Source organism: Carassius carassius, chromosome 23, assembly GCF_963082965.1.
Source record: "Carassius carassius chromosome 23, fCarCar2.1, whole genome shotgun sequence".
Taxonomy (NCBI): Eukaryota; Metazoa; Chordata; class Actinopteri; order Cypriniformes; family Cyprinidae; genus Carassius; species Carassius carassius.
The window spans coordinates 30,816,725-30,835,901 of NC_081777.1; the positions used below are offsets into that span (position 1 = coordinate 30,816,725).

General features: G+C 35.5%; 2 protein-coding genes across 3 annotated transcripts in view; both read right to left on the reverse strand.

The window, feature by feature from the left end:
- aamdc (adipogenesis associated, Mth938 domain containing) overlaps positions 1-19,177 on the reverse strand; it is a 407,769-nt gene that overhangs the window by 200,545 nt on the left and 188,047 nt on the right. The window lies entirely within an intron of this gene.
- The window catches only part of LOC132101755 (neuroplastin-like), a 33,654-nt gene that overhangs the window by 10,077 nt on the left and 4,400 nt on the right, over positions 1-19,177 (reverse strand). For both annotated transcript variants that reach the window (XM_059506941.1, XM_059506940.1), the window contains exons 2-6: positions 13,495-13,842; positions 8,065-8,242; positions 6,374-6,468; positions 1,049-1,185; positions 365-638 (exon numbers count right to left, since the gene is read on the reverse strand). In XM_059506941.1, the coding sequence (XP_059362924.1) occupies positions 365-638; positions 1,049-1,185; positions 6,374-6,468; positions 8,065-8,242; positions 13,495-13,842 (1,032 nt within the window). The remainder of the gene's footprint in view (positions 1-364; positions 639-1,048; positions 1,186-6,373; positions 6,469-8,064; positions 8,243-13,494; positions 13,843-19,177) is intronic.

Below are 19,177 nucleotides of genomic sequence, written 5' to 3' on the forward strand. Positions count from 1 at the left end.
ATTTTGTAAATTTCCTACTGTAAATATATCAAAACAAAATTTTTGATCCAAAATATGCATTGCTAAGAACTTAATTTGGACAACTTCAAAGGCGATTTTCTCAATTTTTAGAATTTTTTTTTTTTTGCACCCTCAGATTTCAGATTTGAAAATAGTTGTATCTCGACCGAATATTGTTCTATCCTAACAAACCATACATCAATGGAAAGCTTATTTATTCCGCTCAATTACGAAAAATGTACACTTAAGACTGGTTTTGTGCTCCAGGATCACATATGCCCATCAAGATCTTAATTTCAATGCCTCCGGCAAATCATACCGCAAAACCTTTTGCAAATTTTCTTAAAAGCAGATCGCTACTTACCATCTAGAACCTCGTCTGGCCTATTGCGCTTCTCGTAAACCACAATGATGACCACGAGGATGATGATCTCGGCCAGGACGCCCAGGAAAGGCCACAGCGGAGCGAGGTGACTCCGCACCCGCAGGATGGTCATGGACTCTTTGGAGCCGATGATGTTCGAGGCATTGCAGACGTACTCGCCCGGGTCGGTGCTGATGTCCAAACTGATGATACTCAGTTCTGTGAAGTTGTCTTTGTTGATGAGGAAGAAGCGGCCGGTGCTGTTGTCAATGTCCTGTTACGAGAAAATGAAGAGAAAATAAATCTAATTCATGACATCAACTTATCTTCTGTCTATGAAATTAATTTCAATGCGATTCCAAGTCATATCATGAGGGAGAGTAAAGGATGGCACAATTTGTATTTTTGGGTAAACTATTCCGTTTAATGTTTATAATGTTTAAGGTTAATATTTTTATTTAGCATGGATGCAAAAATGTTACAAAAGATTTTCATTTTAAATAAATGCTGTTCCTTTGAATGTTCTATTCACCAAAATTTTGCGCTGCTTCACAGGAATAAATTACATTTTATATCATATTCACAAAGAAAACACTTATTGTAAATTGTAATAAAATTTCACAATTTTACTGTATGTTTGATTAAATAATTATAGCCGAATATGGATATATATTATATACGTACAATGTAAGATCCCCGTCCAACTTTCTTGCGCCACAACCACATAGGATGTGGGTATCCCACCGATTTGCAGTACAGCGTTGCATTTTCACCTTCTTTTTTGTTCTCGCTTCGTTTGTGGCCGAGGATTTCAGGAGCAGCTGGGCAAAGATAGAAGAGTTTGCTTTTTACACACCGTGTCTTCCATAAAATTTGCTGCCATGAACATATTATCAGGGCAATTTGTAGGGTTCGGTGTCTTGCTTTAGGACACAATGTTGCTGAATCTCTCCTTATGCTGCCTGAACCAGCACCAGTTCATAATAGTTCCATGCATTGAGACATAAAGTCGGTGGCATCAAAACTGAATGCCTTTAATAATACTTTCTAACAAATACAATATCTCCGTTTGAAACAGGAAGTTGGGACATGACGAATCAAAGGGTCGTTTAAATAACAAATTAATATCATAACACTAGTCAACTCATGTCAAGGTCAAGGGGCGGGACATTCACATTCAAGACAGCATCTGATTGAATAATTTGCATACGCTTGAGAGTCATCAGTATTTTTGGTCTTTTTCTGTAAAACTCACTTAATTTTAATACATACAGAAAACAAGATTTTGCATTGTTATCAATTTAAGAATGTTTAGATATTTGAAAAACATAACCAAAATAACTGAAAATGCTAAATTGCATAAAAATAGAATTCTTCTTTTCATAAACTATTAAAAAGAATTGAGATAAAATATGGGGTCAGGAAAAAAAATATACTCAAAAGGGGAAACAAGTTTATTTTCTGACCCCTCTGGCTGATTTTGAAAACAGTTTTCCTGTTTTTTCAGAAAATTACTTCTTATGCAATTTTACATCTCAGATAAATGTATCTTGATTTGAGAATGTTTAGACATTTGCACGGGAAAACATGACACAATACTGAGCAGGAACAGAAGCCAAAAAACTCATATTTTGATTTCACAGAGTTCTGGATGTGAAATAAAGTACATGTTAACCGTTCTTGCATAACAGTGTATCCCAACACCACAAATGATTGACATAACGAGATAGCACAGACTTAATTAAAAGCAGCCCCCCCGCAGGGGCAGTAATTCAGGCTTCCCCTCTGTGATGTGCTGAGTCACCATCATTCCCCTTCACTGGATAATACACAGCTCAATGTCACAAACCCCACGGCCTAATATTCCCCGGAATTAAGAAATACTGCATATCGTAAATACCCCCCACCACCACCCTCCGCCTCGCTCATTTTAACACACTGCACCTTCTGCAGCCGTCGCTAATCTCCGAAATTGCCGTAATTCCCTCCGTGCAATTAAGCAGGATGAAACGAATCTCGGAGTGTGAACGTGTAGGATGGAGAAGGCGTGGATTGGAACTTGGCTGACATCATCAGCTCTAATTATGGTGTGCATGTGCCTTCTGAGGATAGTGTGTGTGTGTGTGTATGTGTGTGTGTGTGTGTGTATAAGTGTGTGTGTGTGTGAGTCACGGGCAGAAAAGCAATGGGGAGCTTAGCTCGGCATTATCCTCACTCACAGTGTCTCTGAGACACAATAAATCATCCTCCTTCCAATCACAACATCTTTTATTATACTGTAATGTTTGTAATAAATGTAGTGCATGTGTATGTATAACTGTATATAATGTACAACTGAATAATTTCCATATATACAAATTATGAAAACATGAATTATAGCACATTTTTGATAATTAGATTTTTTGTGGTGAAACATGATCCAAAATAAGACATTACATTTTGAGAAGCGACCGTGAGCTCAGCATTCTCCTCTCTCACAGCCGTTTGTGAATCGCCTGGCATGCTTTCAAATCCTGATCGCCAGCGGAAATGTGTGATCAATGCCGGGTAGAGATCGGTAACGGTGTCGGAATACCGATAGCTCCTCTACGCTGCTATTTGTAGGGCTTCTCGTTTGCCATGAAAGGAAGGAGCTTGTGTAACCCAAACCCAATGCAATTTGCGACAGATGGACTATATACAGCACAATAGAGACAGGAATTCATGCAGGGCCAATGTATGGAGTAAAACTGACTCATGCGCACGACAGATGGTGCACAGACATCCTTCACTGATAATGCCTTACTAAATATAAAACATATGTGAAGGTACAGGCCGGGGTTTACTGCACCTGATGTGATTTCATTTGATTATGCCACTGTATGGAAGAGTGATCTGTGATTACTGTGCACAAACATCACAGTATATCGCTGTTTAAAAAGACTTGGGAGTGCAGAGCTTGAATATTATGATAGTGGAGAGAAAACTCCTGCCTTTAGAAACACTGGGAGTGAATCCAGAGCCTTAATCCCAACCCAACCCTTCACGCAAACCTCCATCTGTTGCCTTAGAGTGCAAAACCAGAGAGAGAGAGAGAGAGAAAGAGAGAGAGAGAGAGAGACACAGAGAGAGAGAGAGAGAGAGAGAGAGAGAGAGAGAGAGAAGGTGCCAAAGACTGGAGCGGGCTGGGGTGAACAGACAGACTGCATGATGGGCCACATTCAACCTGAACGACTCTCAAAGGACGACAGAACCTCATATTCATCTGATATCCAAGACGGGATATTTTTGTCTCATGTCACTGGGCCTCAGGACTTTTTTTTTTTTAGCATTCGAGTGAATCTCAGATCATGTGCAGGTCATATTTCAGCACAAAATCAAAGAAACCAATAACACATATTTTGCTTTAAGAAAATGAACCCTACTTTTTAGGATCATTACTTTTTTTTCATGACTATTAAACACATCTAAATTTGAATCTGAATAGTTCTTTGTGTAAATTCTATATTAAAATTGTATTTATAAAAAATCATAATGCAGGAAATCTCTAATTAGTGTCAAAGAAAAAAAATCACAAACGGAACTTCATATTATATATAATAAATCCTAATCATAATATAGATAATAATAATAATAATATATATATATATATATATATATATATATATATATATATATATATATATATATATTATATATTAAAAAGAGAAATATATATAAGACATAAAGATAAATATATTATTAGTATATTATATTCATATTTGATTGTAAAAACACTATATTACAGTAATATATTTTATTTTACTGAAAATGAATGTATTACTGTTATCTGTTTCTAATGAGAAACACATTTGAGACACTGGAAAAACAAATACATTTCTTAAAAGTCCTAATAATAGGTGCAATTCTCAAAAAAAAAAAAAAAAAAAAAACCCCGGATACGTCAAAATATATTTTCTAAGAATGTAAAATCTCATTCATATTAGTGTCATAAAGAAAAAAAAAACATTATTTAAATTGTATAAAAATTGTATGTAACTATAGTATTTGATGTACTGATGATTAAAAAAATACTCTATTAAAGTAAAGAAAATCAAATGAGAATACAAATACTTTTTTAATAAATTAATTTTTTATTAAATAAATATAAATGAATAAACATTTAATTGTTTATTTAAATAAATAAATTAATAAGAAAAAAATTATAAAAACAAATAATAATAAAAAAGTCATTTGTTAATTGTGACCTGGTCATGTTTTCATTTGCTCCTTTTTCTGTCTTTGAGAAATACTAAAAGACATTAAAAAAGTATTCAACCACAATATTATGTAGCACTGAAACTTGCTCATTGATTCCTGAATTAGGCAGATATGAATGAACTCATAAGGCATCTTGTGGCTCCAGTTGTGCATGTACAGAGATAGAAACAGGACATGAACCGTACATCAGGATGGAGGCTGTGCTTCTTCATCGTGTGTTTCTAGGAGCAGAACGGAGCTTGTGGCACATGGATCTGAATGCTGTCTTCTCACAGACTCGGGGCAGAAAAGCCCAGCCAAAGCGGACAGCGACATCAGCGTGTTACATAACCAGGCATCGCTTAAAGAGAGCCTTGACACAACGGTCCGGGCATGCTCAATGCATCTGACGGCCGTGTCAAAACAAATTGGCTTAACTGTGAGGAACACGCAGGCAAGCTCAGACTGTGTCGGGTCTCAGGGGTCTGTGAGATCACCATCCACTTTATATACATACAAACATTATTTGTGTCATCTGTAGTTCCTACGGTCCAGAAAACAAGCTAATAACCTCAAAATGAGTCAAGGACATGACTGGATCATATTTCACCACAAAATATAAATAAAAACATTATTTTTAATATGCAAAAATTACAACAATAACTACGAAACAATACTATATTTATTTGTCATGTGCTAATTTACGCTGATTTCAATAAAAAATAAAAATATGCACGAATTATTCAATTAAAATATTAAAATCATGGTATTGGTGTTTTTTGTTTCAGTAAAATAAAGTAAAATAAATAAATAAAGTTGTAATATGCAAAAAAAACAAAAAGGTTTGTCTTTTTGCCAAATACTAGCTTATGCCTAATTAAACTTAAACTTAAATTAATCCAAAATAAAACTTTGATTAAAAAAAGTATTTTTTTACTGTAAGAAATAACTACAGTAATTAAATAAATCTATTTTGTAATAGCATTGATACAAATTTATGCTTATTTGAATAAAGTGAAAATAGTATAAATAAAAACAGTATTACAGTTTTTACTGTAATAAATAAAAAAAATCTATTTCTGCAATATTAAAAAAAGAATGGTATATTGATTTGTCAGGTAATAATTAAAAAAGAAAATAAAATAAAGTTGTATTAGAATTTTACTGTAATATCATAAATAAACAAATATGTTGATAAACAAATGTATAATTAATAAATCAACTGCAAATAAATTGTTATATGGTATATTCGCCATATACTAATTTATGTTTATTTTATTTAAAATAAAATTACAAATTTATATTTATATAAGTACAAACACACAGTATTACTGTTTTTAATATAAGAAATTGTTGTATTACAGTAATTAGAATCACACATGCACACTCACACAAAAAAGTGTTGAAGATTGTTATTCGTCTCATTTTTTTCATTCAGCGTCTGATATATCCAGACGCAGCACGTTTGAGTCGTTATGAAGTCCAGGCCGGATGACTGGCCTGATTATGAGTGACAGCAGCTCTCCGGGTGTCACTACGCCACCCACCGCGCGGACAAACGCTAACGAGATGCAATCGCCGTCTTCATCCACAGTGAGACTTCAGGACGTGACTGTCTGGATTCACTCCAGCAAACTGCGGCTCTCCACTGAGTTTATTTTAAGGTGAAGAGAGGCTAATTACACTACAAAAAATTGCTAATTATAACACGGGTTAGGTCTCTACTGGATGGCAACAGCATTTGGATGGTGTTAACAATATGTTAATGAGTTTTGTAAAAGGATTTCCTACCTTTGACCTCAATGGAAGCGTTAGCATTGGGAGCAGACTTAAAGGTGTAGACACACATGTATTCACCCGAATCGTCTGTCCTCGGTTTACTTAACCTACAAAACAAGAAACACAAATCACTGCCAGCTCAAAACTAGAACACGTTTCCCACTTCTTAAAGGAACAGTTCACCAAAAACTGAAAATGCCATGTTTACTCCCCCTCATGTCACTGCAAACCTGTATGCTGGTTTATGTATTCAGCGAAACAATCCAAATCTGAAGAAACCATTTTCTCCCATATAAGCTTATATTGCTCGCACAATGTTTCAAGTCTCCTGAAGCCGTCATTGTGTGGGGAACATTTACATTTATGTCATCTGGGAGATACCTTCAACACTGCATTCAAGGTTTATATCAATGCATGCATTCCCTGGGAATCAAAGCATCATGCTTTACAGTAAATGCAGAAATGCTGTTTTCTGACTTAGTTCCAGGGGGCGCTGTAGAGCCCCTGTGCCACCCCCGGGTCCCAGCCTCTGCGGTGTCCCAACGGCCGCAGATTTCAACCTGTGTGCCAATTTTCAAAATTTTTTGAGCATGTTAAGGTCCTTAAACAATAATAATAAATACATAATAATAATAGTAATCCCTAGGGGACCCGCGCCTTAGTGGCTTGGGCCTTAAATAAAGTTTGGAATGACATGAAAGCATTTTTGTGTGAGCCTTTGCTTTATGAGTTGATATTAATCAATGGAAAAACACTACATTATTAATCATCAGACAGAGAAAGCTATTATGACAACATTTTCAGCAAGCAATTTTCAGCTGGCGGGCTGTGTGGAGATGTGCTTTGGAAACTTGATTACGCGGTGCTAGAGCTGTCTGCTCTGAGTGCAAGCGTCTCTGAGGAGCCTGTGACATGCAGTCTGACAGCAGATCGCCCTGCGCCACATCACTCTTTCTGAAAGCTCTGATCAGACGTCTTACTAAAGTTTGTGCTTGAACATCCCGATTGTCCTCAGAGATTCCTGCGGTGGTTACACTAAGACCCTCAGAATCTCGGAATAGCTTCATATTACAGACTTCTTATACAGGTATCTGAAATATAGTTTAGAACAAAGCTTCTTCTGAAACTGCATTTCACCCCAAAGTCAAAGAAATAAATAACAGACATTGAGAGATCAGATTCTCAATTAAACATATAAATTGTGTTTTGATTAAATTTAAATTAAGTCTGGTTTAAGAAACACCGATTTTTGCGTTTGATATTTTTAATTTTTCGTGCAATGATTTTCATTACCGTCCTGTAAAAAAAAAAAAAGTGAATAATGCTATATATATTATATATAGCATTTTATTATTATTGTTGTTTTTTTGGAGAGACAATCAAGAAAAATGGGGAAAACACAGTTATGTTACAAAAAAAAAGTAAATTAATGATGCATTAAAAATTTAACTTTTTGCAAAGTGAAAATATAATTTCTCTTGCTTTCTATTTGATTTTGGGGTGAAATATGACAGATTTTCATGAGATCCATTCCACCTGTCAGCCAGACTAACAGGCCTGGAATACAGAATACATATATTAAACATTTATTTGCAGAGCTGCCTGCTGAGCTATTGGGCTTTCCTAATCCATCAACATGGTTTTTGTTTTATTTTTATAATGTGATGGATAAACCCAAAGCAAAAAACTTGTTTCAATCTCACTTGAACTCTGTGTGTTTGTGCTCCGTCCTTGTGTTGGAAATCTCCTGTCCGTTCTTCATCCAGAAGGTCTCCCGGTGGGTGCTGTGTGAGTTAGTGAGGTTACACTGAAGGGTGATGGGTAACTCCTGACCACTTTTAGGCTGCAAAATCTCCTGATCGGAAGCATTGATTCGTGGCTCTAAAACGAAGACAAAGTCCTGGACAATTAGTGAATAAAACATTATGAGCTTAGCGGACATTCATGTTTCCTTCAGACTTTCCTGAATGCATTCCTGTGTGGGGAATGGAGACAACATATTAAAAATATATTTGATTTAGTTTTGGCTATAAGAAGTGTAACGTGTCCATTGATAGATTATCTTGATGCTTAAAAAGGAAATTCACCCAAAGATGAATACAGTCATCATTTATTCACCTTCATGTCATTTCAAAGCTTTCTTTCTTCTGTGAAACAAAAAAAAAGAAGTTTGCAACGAGCTGCTTTTTTTCATACAATGCAGTTGGAGAGGAAGCAGTGACCACTCCAAAACACCATAAAAAAATCATGAAAGTCCACAAAAATCATGTATTTGGAGCCACAGCATGTGAGAACAGCCATAAACTAAATCAATTTGTTTTTCACAGAAGTCATTCAGTTTTGAAAAGACACATTAATGATGATTTTTCATTTTTGGATGAACTATCCCTTTAAGAGCATATACTGTACACCTCCATACTTGCCATGGGACAAAAATGACCTGCAATTTCTTCTACTTTGACACATTTCATAAATTAGACACTGAATTTGCACCTGCAGACAATCAAAAATCAAAACTGAACATGCAGTTTTGTTCGGACCACAATATGAGCCTCATCAATTGTAAACGAGAACGCTTTTACAGCAAAATCATCCATCATCCGCAGTTTCCATTAAATCCAGTTCAACTTGGATCATTTCACGTGCAAACTGCAAAGTTTCTAATAACAGTTCTGTTTCTGGTCGGTTTATTCTCTCTTGACATTTTATGGCATATATCAGTGTCCAAAATTTAAATCCAGTAGTATTGTTTTACTCTTTCGACAATTAATTGTCTAAAGCATGATCGAAATAAAATAAAAATAAAAGTTCAAGTTCTACACATCCTTATTTATGAAATATCACGCCAAACTAATGATTCAGTTAGCTATTGATAATACACTAAAAATATATATATATATTATTTTATTTATTTATGTATTTGAATTACATCATGCCATTTGATTCACACAGTTTTAACATTAACATTATTAAATTACAATAAATTTAATGTAAGGTATATTTATCAGATATACAGGTTTCTCCATTATTTGCATCAATTCGATTATAATTACACAATCAAATAGCATCAGCAAAAATCAATTTAAAAAGACTTTACGAATATGAGCTAATTTGACTGTGGAGCAACTTATATTCAATTAATTAAAATGTGAGTTTGAATCAAATTGAATTTATTGATAAACATATAAAGCTTGTGTATTTAAAACTGTTTATCAGTAATACAGAAATCTGACCTGTTTATGTTTAAACTGTATAATCCAAATGGATGGGAAGTTTATATGCAATTCAAATTCTTACATTTATGTCGAAATATAAATATTTTTAACCATTTAACACATTTTAATTTAAATACTCAAATATATTCCATAGATTTTCCCTCAAAATTAGGACGGAAGTATGGCAAGTCTGCAGATTGTTCCTGGGACTACTACAGCCTCGTTTTATCCTCATTTAATAAGCTTTTAATTTAAACGTACAGACTTTAATCACTGAGCGAAGCATCCGGGTGTGTGAATCTCTATCGTAGCAACTGCAGCACCCAGTTGGAAAAAGCAGGGTGAGGCATAATCACCCTGTGATTGGCTTGTACAGTAAACCTCCAGATATTATTCCCGCTCCGCTGGGAGGGGCTCGGGATCATCCTCTAATTACCATTCCTTACACCTCCTGCAGTTTGGTTTAGCCGAGGGGAACGCTAATGCTAGTACTCTCTCTCTCTCTCTCTGGCATAAGATTGCTTACTCTCACCTACACACTATCTGTCAGGACGGTTACGAGAATGTCTGAAGATTCTGCTGAAGGTCATCTGGAGGTCACCTGCTAAGAGGAGAGAGTTTAATAGTCAATGAATCGGTCCTGCTCACAATCATCAGTCATCGATGAGGAGCTTTGGCGGAAAAACTGTAAAGAGAAGTTTGGGGTAAAAAGACAAATATTAGTGATGCACCGATACTAAGTTTCTTTGCCAATACCCAGAGCTGATTAATCAGAATGACATCTGCAGATATCAATATCCCTTTCTTAAAGGAACAGTCCTCCCAAAAATTCTGACATCATTTAATCACCATCATGTTGTTCCAGATCTGTATGAGTTTCTTTCTTCTGTTGAACATAAAAGAAGATATTCTGAAGATTGTTGGTAACCAAACTACTAGTTGCTGGTAGCCATTGACTTCCATAGAATTTTCTATATATATATATACATACTATGGAGGTTAATGTCTACCATCAACCGTTTGGTAACTAAAATTCTTCAAAACAGAAGAAAGAAATTCATACAGATTTGAAAAAAAAAATGATTAAATCAGGAAAGACCTTTCATTTTAGGGTGGAATGTCCTTTTAAGAAAAAAAAAAAATTCTCTAACTAATGCCGTAATGTATACAGTGATCTCTCTCATTTTGGTTTGAGAAATAACTAATAATCTTAAAGGTTAATATTAACAGCAGAAGTCAAATTATTACATCCAAATGCTATTTATTATGAGATATAGTTAGTGTTGGATGTACTGCATTACAAGTAATTAAATACAGTAATTATATACCTTTCTCTTAAAAAAGTAAAGTAAGGGATTACTCTTAATTCTTCTGTAATTGACCAGTTATTTATAAAAAAAAAAATTCACATCTAATGTTAAAATGTATGTTTTTAATGTAACCTTCTCCTTTTAAAAACTTTGGTCAGCTCAAGAATAATTTATGCAATCAATCATTTTATTTGAAAAAAAAAATCAGTTTCATATTCTTGTATTGTTCAACTGGTTGGCATGGGATTTAAAAAGTAATTAGTAATAAGTAATGCAACACTTTTTGGAGAGTATTCTAATTACACTGTTGAAGATCTAATTAGTAGAGAGTAATTAGCCAACACTGGATGTAATAACCACACTCAAAAACTGAAAACTCAAAAATTAATGAAAAGATTTATTCAAACATTAACAGTAAAAAATCTCCTCTCTGTTGTTTTTATAGCTCATTAACCAACCCTGATCTTTCTTCAGGTGAAAGCATTAAGTGGCTTATCGCTCATAAGCAATTTTATAGATATCTTTCCATGCCTGAAACTCTGACTGATTCATTTCAGTAAGATGTATTGTATCTTTAAACACCTTCTGATGCTCATGTATGTTCATTTCATGCTATAACTAGTAATAAAGTAGATTCATCGGCTGTTTTTAAACAGATAATTGCTGATACATCGGTGCATCCCTAATAAATATTGAAATGAGCTTTGCAGGTTTGGGAGGTTTTCACTACAGTCTATCACATGTGTATAATATGACAACAATGACTCTTAATAATGACAGAATATGATATCATGGTATTTGACACAGAAAGATGTTTGTCTTAATTTAGCAAGCCTTTGATGGACAGTAATCCCTGAACTTCAGTTAAGCACACGCAAATGAATCAGACCCGACTGATTGGCTTTATGTTTTAAGGAATCAGGAGGATGATCATGTCTTTAATGAATCACAGGCACACAGTAAAAGCAAAGAAGGCACAAGGTCATTCTCCAGCTGTGGATGCACATGGGTCAGTTTTATACCAGAGATAAGATTATGATTTCTTTTTTTTTTTTTAGATTTTGAGATAAGGAATTTCCCGTATAACTGAAATGACCTATTTTCCTTGTGTCTTCTTCCTAGTCCCATCCACCCTTACCCAAGGACAAAATGCACAGATAAAACACGGCATGACTTCAAAGCGCCGTTAGGCTTTACGCTCTGCACAGGGCACACAGTGTCAAGCTTTGAAGTAAACCCACGCAACTCAAAACTAAAAAACAAACAGGCAAAAAATTCAAGAGTAAATAATGTCCGTATGAAATGAAAATAAAGAACCCAAGCAACACAGGAAACACAGAAACAGCTAGGATGGACGGCATGTAGGGTAAGGGAGGAAGGAGTGAGGAGGAGAGGCAGACAGAGAGCAGGGATCTGTCTAGGTTTGTGCTCATCCACAACAAGAGGCTCAAAGGCATTAGGAGAGGAAATTCAGGAAGTCAGTGGGACCCCCCCAAAGTCTGCCTGAAGGAAAGGGGGACATTTGGACACACCAAGGTCAAGCTATAAGAATAATACAAGAGGAATTAATACAATGCTGTCCCTATATATATATACTAAGGGGTTTGTTTTGTTTAGTAAGGCTGGACTGCATTTTTTTTACAGCAAAAAACATTATTAAGTTATTTTTGCTGCAAATTTCCTCTGAATATGCTTTATGTATTGCATAATCATGCGGGAATTTCTATTTTAGGATAATCCGGTGATTTAAATACTCTACTTATGAAAGGTGCTTCATCTCGTTTGATTATTTACTGTTTTCATACGGATGCAAGTCATATTATCAGATTATAATTCATAGAAACAAATATGCAAATTTCGTAAAACAGAAATGAGCAGATGTGCAACATGTGAAATCATAAAATAGTTGAAATACACCAGGGTTGTGCAGAATTCAGAATCCATTGATTACTATGATAATTCAGTGTGAATTTGAATTGAACTGACCCCAGCATTCCAGAATTTCAATTGGAATGAAGATAAGATTTTACAATATTACAATTTAAAGAAACTCAATGTAAGTGATGCATTCTGGGAAATTAACCTTCAAACCTCAAAACAGACTTTTTTTTTACCTTGTGTGACCTTTACCTTTTTTATTGTTTCAGCTGTTAATGCAAAAAGCATAATTTCCCCCCCCCCCCACCCACCCAAAAAAAGGAAGAAGAATGTTATTTTAATCTCACCGTTACTTTCTTACAAAAAAATGCCAATTTCATGTCAGTGTCAATATCCATGAAAGCAGACAAAATATGAATATATAAAATTTTTATGACCATTGTGCAGTCTAACCTGTAAAAATTATATTCTTGCTCTCGAATCAAATTCCGAAACTAAATTGGATTTTAAATGCATTCTCAGTTAATTTCAGAATGATGCACACATGATGCACATCAGCCGAATTCAGTGTCATTATAGCTGCATGCAGAATGACATGTCAAATACTAAATCACTCCCATTAAAATCGGACCACAGGTATAAATGCAATATCAACACCACACCACATCGCCCAGCAGTAGTGCATGTCTGTTTGTGCAGTGGGAGCTACTACAGTACATAGAGCACTCACTCTGCAGCACAGATATGGTGGCTTGCGTTCGGATCCAGGTGATGGCCGGGTTTTGGCGAAGGTCATTGCGGCGCGGGTCGTTGCTGGCCCTGCACTCGTAGATCCCGGCGTCCTCCAGCGTGAGGCGGGAGATGGCCAGCACGCTCACACCGTTGGCACCGTACGCCGTGTTGATGGACACCCGTCGCTTGCGGGCGCCGTCCCAAAGCTGCTTGAAGGAGTCCGCCCTGTTGATATCGGCATACCACCACTGGATCTCCGGCACGGGGTTACCAACCACATCACAGTACAGCTCAAAGGCGTCTCCGGTGAGCTTTATCTCTGACATCGGCGACTTCACAAACCCAGCTGGAGGGGAAGAAGTGTGAGATCAGATCAGTTGGAAAACACAAAAAGAAGAATGATCCAAATGCAAATCAAGAAGAAACGAGCCAAAAATGAGTGGAAAATAGTAGAAATAGAATAAAAGAGTATTAGTGAGAAACAGGTTAATGTACCCCTGGACATTCCCTTAGTTTAAACACATTCACATATGTTTCCATAGAGGCTTCTTTACTATTTCTACACATACATTTAGTTCACCCTAATATCTTGGATCAATCCTGCACAGAGAAAAACATTTGCACGTAAAGCAGTAAATAAACTCTGGAAGGATGCTGCATTATGCTTCACATTGGCAGGATAATTTAGTGATGCTCAAGGAAACAGCAAGTCTCACTTTAGCATGTCTTCAGTGCCATTTCTCACTGTCTCTTTGTTTGGTAGAAAATATAGCATGGATAAATGGTTCGAATAAATCATTTCGCTTAAAGGTCATTGTTCATGTTTTGCCTGATAAAATCGTTTTCTGGCAACACTCCATGTAAATAACAATAACAGCATTATTATTATTATTATTATTGTTACTATTATTATTATAATCTTAAACACCATTTCTGTCTTTATCTATATGGTTTCCATTAAAAAACATCTAAAAACAAATCCTTAAAAATGGGAAACTCTAAAATATTTTCTGCCAGCATTGCAAAATAATAATAATAATAGTAATGAACCATTTAAAAATCTTTTAAAACAATAATTTACCCAAGAAGCAAAATTGAAAATACATCATTAAGAATAAAGATATCCCTTTCACTTACATTTTTAATAATAATAACAATACTTTTTCCAACCAGTATTTTTGTTTTTACCAATACAGTACAGTACAATACAGTAGTACAGTATTTTCCTTTAAAAAACACCTAAAATCTCTTGAAAACAATAATTTACTCGAGAAGCAAAATTTTAAAAAATGCAGATTGGATAAATAGTTATGTAGACTTTCAAGCAAAATTTATTTTTTATGTACAAGCATTAATAACTTTGCTTTACCAATGTTTCATCTACAAATCCATAAAATAAGAGTTTACTTGAGAAACAAAATTGTGTAAAACAATAACTGCTGGCTTTCTTGCTTTTAGAATATATATCTTGAATGAAGTTTCTACCTAAATTGGACTTTTATTTGATTTTTTCTAACCTCACTGATAAATTGAATAAAAACCATAAAACAAGAAAAAACATTTTGCCACTGAGGTAGGAAAATAAACTTAATTCAAGATATATTCTCTTAAAGCAAGTCTTATTTCTTAGATATGTTTTTTTTACCACAAAACACAGCCTAAGAAAAGGTAAAGGTATTAAGAAAAGGTGGCAATACCATCAGCGCATCCCCATTTATCGCAGGAAACAGTGAGATAGGAAAGGATGATGCCCTTCGAGATGAAGTTATTATTGTAACGGATTACCGGGCTTGTAAATGAAATGATTCATGAAGGTTTACAGCATTACGGCTCTCACGGCGAGAGACTGAGCCCACGGAAAGGTGAATTTCACGGGCACGGGGAAAGAAAATATGCGTGCATCTCACATCAGATCTACTTTTGACTCGATTCCTGTCGACCCCTGATGGTTTTACATCATTGCTGTTTATCGTAGCACTATCAGCTTGTCACATGCATCCGTGAGATGTCAAGAGCTGACTAATGCACAGGTGGCATCAGCCACAAACATGTAACCTTAGTCACACACAGTCTGGAGGAGATTCACTTGCATCTCTACACACAATAATCTTCAGACTCAATCTGAAAAACTACATGAAAACAAGCAAATGTGAGGTTGCATGTCTCGGATGTTTCTCATCAAATCCCTATTCAGAATTCAAGAGTTTTGTGCACTGAAATGAATCTGGGATTAATGTTTTTTCTCAGGAGAACCATCAGAGAAGCAGAAGACTTCAGAATCAACGTCAGATCTCGTTTTTTGATGGTTCTTTCTTCTGAGGGCAAGTATGAAATATCACATTGACACGATGACGGTGCTTATAGTTTCTAAACTGCAGTTCAGTTTAACCTTGGTGCGTGATGAATGCCGCCCGTGACGCCAGGCTAGGCTTGCCTCCAAGTGCTCAAGATGGGGACTCAATCATCCCAGAGCGTCGTGAGCTCACGATGTGTCTCATTTTCAGATCTACAGTAGAGTCGCATTTGTACCGAGCTGGAACTCGCAGCCAAATATCAATAAAAAGTGTCAAAATGTGTTAGTGCTGGGTGATTTATCTGATATCTGTGATATAATATAATAAAACGCTTCCAGAAACTAATGCTTTCATTCAGCGAGGACGCATTAAATTGATCAAAAGTGACAGTTGGGGCATTTATAATGTTACGGGAGATTTCTGTCTCAAATAAATGCTGTTCTTTTGAACTTTCTATAAATCAAAGAATGCAGAGAAATAAAATGTATCAAGGTTTCCACAAAAATATTAATCAGCTGTTTTCAACATTTATAATAATCAGAAATGTTTCTTGAGTGGCAAATCAGCATATTAGTATGATTAGTATGAAAATTCAACTTTGATCACAGTAATAAATTACATTTTACAATATATTCACATAGACTTTTTTAATAATACTGTATATAAAGAATAATTGTGCAATATACATATCACACAGCCCTATAAGTACTTTTTTTCTGTATCTAAAAGCATATTTGGAAAGTAATTATCTAATTTTAGACTCAAAAAACTGGCAAAGGAAACATTTTGGCAGGTCATTCAAGGAGACTGAGGTGGTTTTGTCATATAATCTCAGGATGACAAATGAACCGGCGCTCAGAGGACGCCTAAGCTGTCTTTTAATCATCATTCCTATACACAAATACAGGATGGATCAAGCTCAGCATGTTCGTTTGTCTCTGTTCAGGAAGACGACACTATAAAGACGGAAGTGTGTTGACATGCTTCACTAGCCTTTAACACTCATGTATCTAGAAATGCAAGGTCAACATGAAATCAGATTAGACTTTAAATGCATGTCCCAGGTCTTATTGAGAATGACTTGAGATTTGTTTCGGTGAGCGTTCAGGTGTTCAGAAACAGCAGAGAGACACTGATGGAAGCTGGTGGGTGTGTGTGTGTGTGTGTGTGTGTGTGTGTGTGGAGTGAGCTATGAAAAGACACAATTTTCACGTAGTTGAATTCCCTGCCTGAGGCACGATCATGTGAAGCATAATTATATTCTCTCGGAATAAAGACATCCATGTCTGGAGTTTTCAGCCACCCTAACGAACAGATTGGGCTTTCACACCTTCTCTACTGAAGCACGATTCTCAGCAAGCCTCTCCGGGAACAGAAACATCTGGATGGTGCATACAGCGGTGCATAATGACACGCATTCTTTGAGGCTTTTCAATCAAATTAACTTGCGCCCAGGATGCTACATCTGCATGTTCATGTGTCTCAAGATCATGCAATTACATTTAAAGGGTGAAAAGAAAAATGTAAATTTGCTGAGTTTACTCACCTGAGGCCATCGAAGATGTAGATGAGTTTGTTTCTTCATCAGATTTGGAGAAATGTACTGTAGCATTGCATAAGTGTCTCAGCAATGGATGCTCTGCAGTGAATGGGTGCCGTCAGAATGAGAGTACAAACAGTTGATAAAAACATCACAATAATCCACAGCACTCCAGTCCATCAGTTAACATCCTGAGAAGCCAAAAGCTGTGTGTTTGTAAGAAACAAATCTATCAAAAATTTTTTTTACTTTATAGCTACATATAATAATAATCAATCCATATGTTGTTTTGGCTTGTAAACAGGGCTTGATCTATGCAGATTTCTCTCCTGATTCAGACTTTTTCACTGAAGGAAACATTATTATGGATTATGGACTCTGAAGTTTGAAATTAAAAATGTCATCTTCACAAGACATTAACTGATGGACTGGAGTGATGTGGATTATTGTGATGTTTTTATCAGCTGTTTTGACTCTCGTTCTGACGGCACCCATTCACTGCAAGAGGATCCATTGGTGAGCAAGTGATGCAATGCTACATTTCTCCAAACCTGATGAAGAAAAACACTCATCTACATTTTGGATGAGCCCATTTTCAGCAAAATTTCATTTTTGTGTGAACTATTCCTTTAAAGGTGATTTAATTTCAATAAACTGTTCAATACTGCAATGCTGCCAAGTCTGAAATCATTACATGACACTCTAATATTCTCACGTGACCTGCTACAATAGATGCTTTTGTTAACAGCACCCTGTGCCAACTTAAAAGAGGCGTTTAACGGTGGGGTCTGGCAGCTTGAGTGTATTAACAGGAGCACTTGAGTTTTTCACCTCTCCGGTGGGAATTACGGCTCCCTGGAGGAAAATAAAACACCACGCAGACCCAAAAACACGAGCTAGCGCTTTCATATTTCCACACACACACAAGTGTTGAGTAGGTGGAACGGGTCACGAGTGTCTGCCTGTCAATCTGTCTACTATATTAAACGATAATCAGTGATCATGCGGTGCACTCATATCATGATTTTAGAGTCATGATGCAGTGCATGTCACATCTATTTCTCTTCCATGACAGGCTGTGATTTCTTCATCTTTTTTCTGATAACGTCACCCGTGAATTGAACATGGAGTATCTAACACAGGAGGTAAAAAATATTTGCGGTAGAAACTCTTAACAGTTCGTGCAGGTGTTACAAGAATTCTTGGTAAATCTCAACCAATGTTCTGAGTTAATGCCCTGCCAAAGATAACTGTATATACACAACAAATAATGGCCAAAGCTGAGTTTCTTACAATAACTCTGAATCTTCAGCTGGGATATGGTGTGTACAGCACCAGAAATTATTATTACTTTTTTTTTTTTATCAGAATCTCTTGATAAATGTTGATCTTATATTAAACACACACACACACATATATGTATATGTGTATGCAATGTTTATATATATATATATATATATATATATATTATTCATTATTAAACCCCTTATTTTATTATTAAATTTAACAAATTTTTAAATGCCGATGATGGTTTTTTTTTCCCCTTGTAAATGATTTTGTGTATAATGCAATTAAATATTATAATATTATATGCAAACACAATCATGTCACTTGCAAAAATGGTCATAATAATGATCACAATATTTTTGTATTTCAGTCTTGTTTCCCAGTATAATTTTTTTTTTATTATTTATTTTTTTTTTGTAATTTTTAAATCATGATATAATGTACTTATAGTCTTGTAGTCTTATTTTTCTGACAAACTGATCATAGAGTTTATGAAGAAAATACAAATTAAGTTTATTTTTTTTTGAGACTACTGACAGATGTTTGCCTCGTTTTATGGA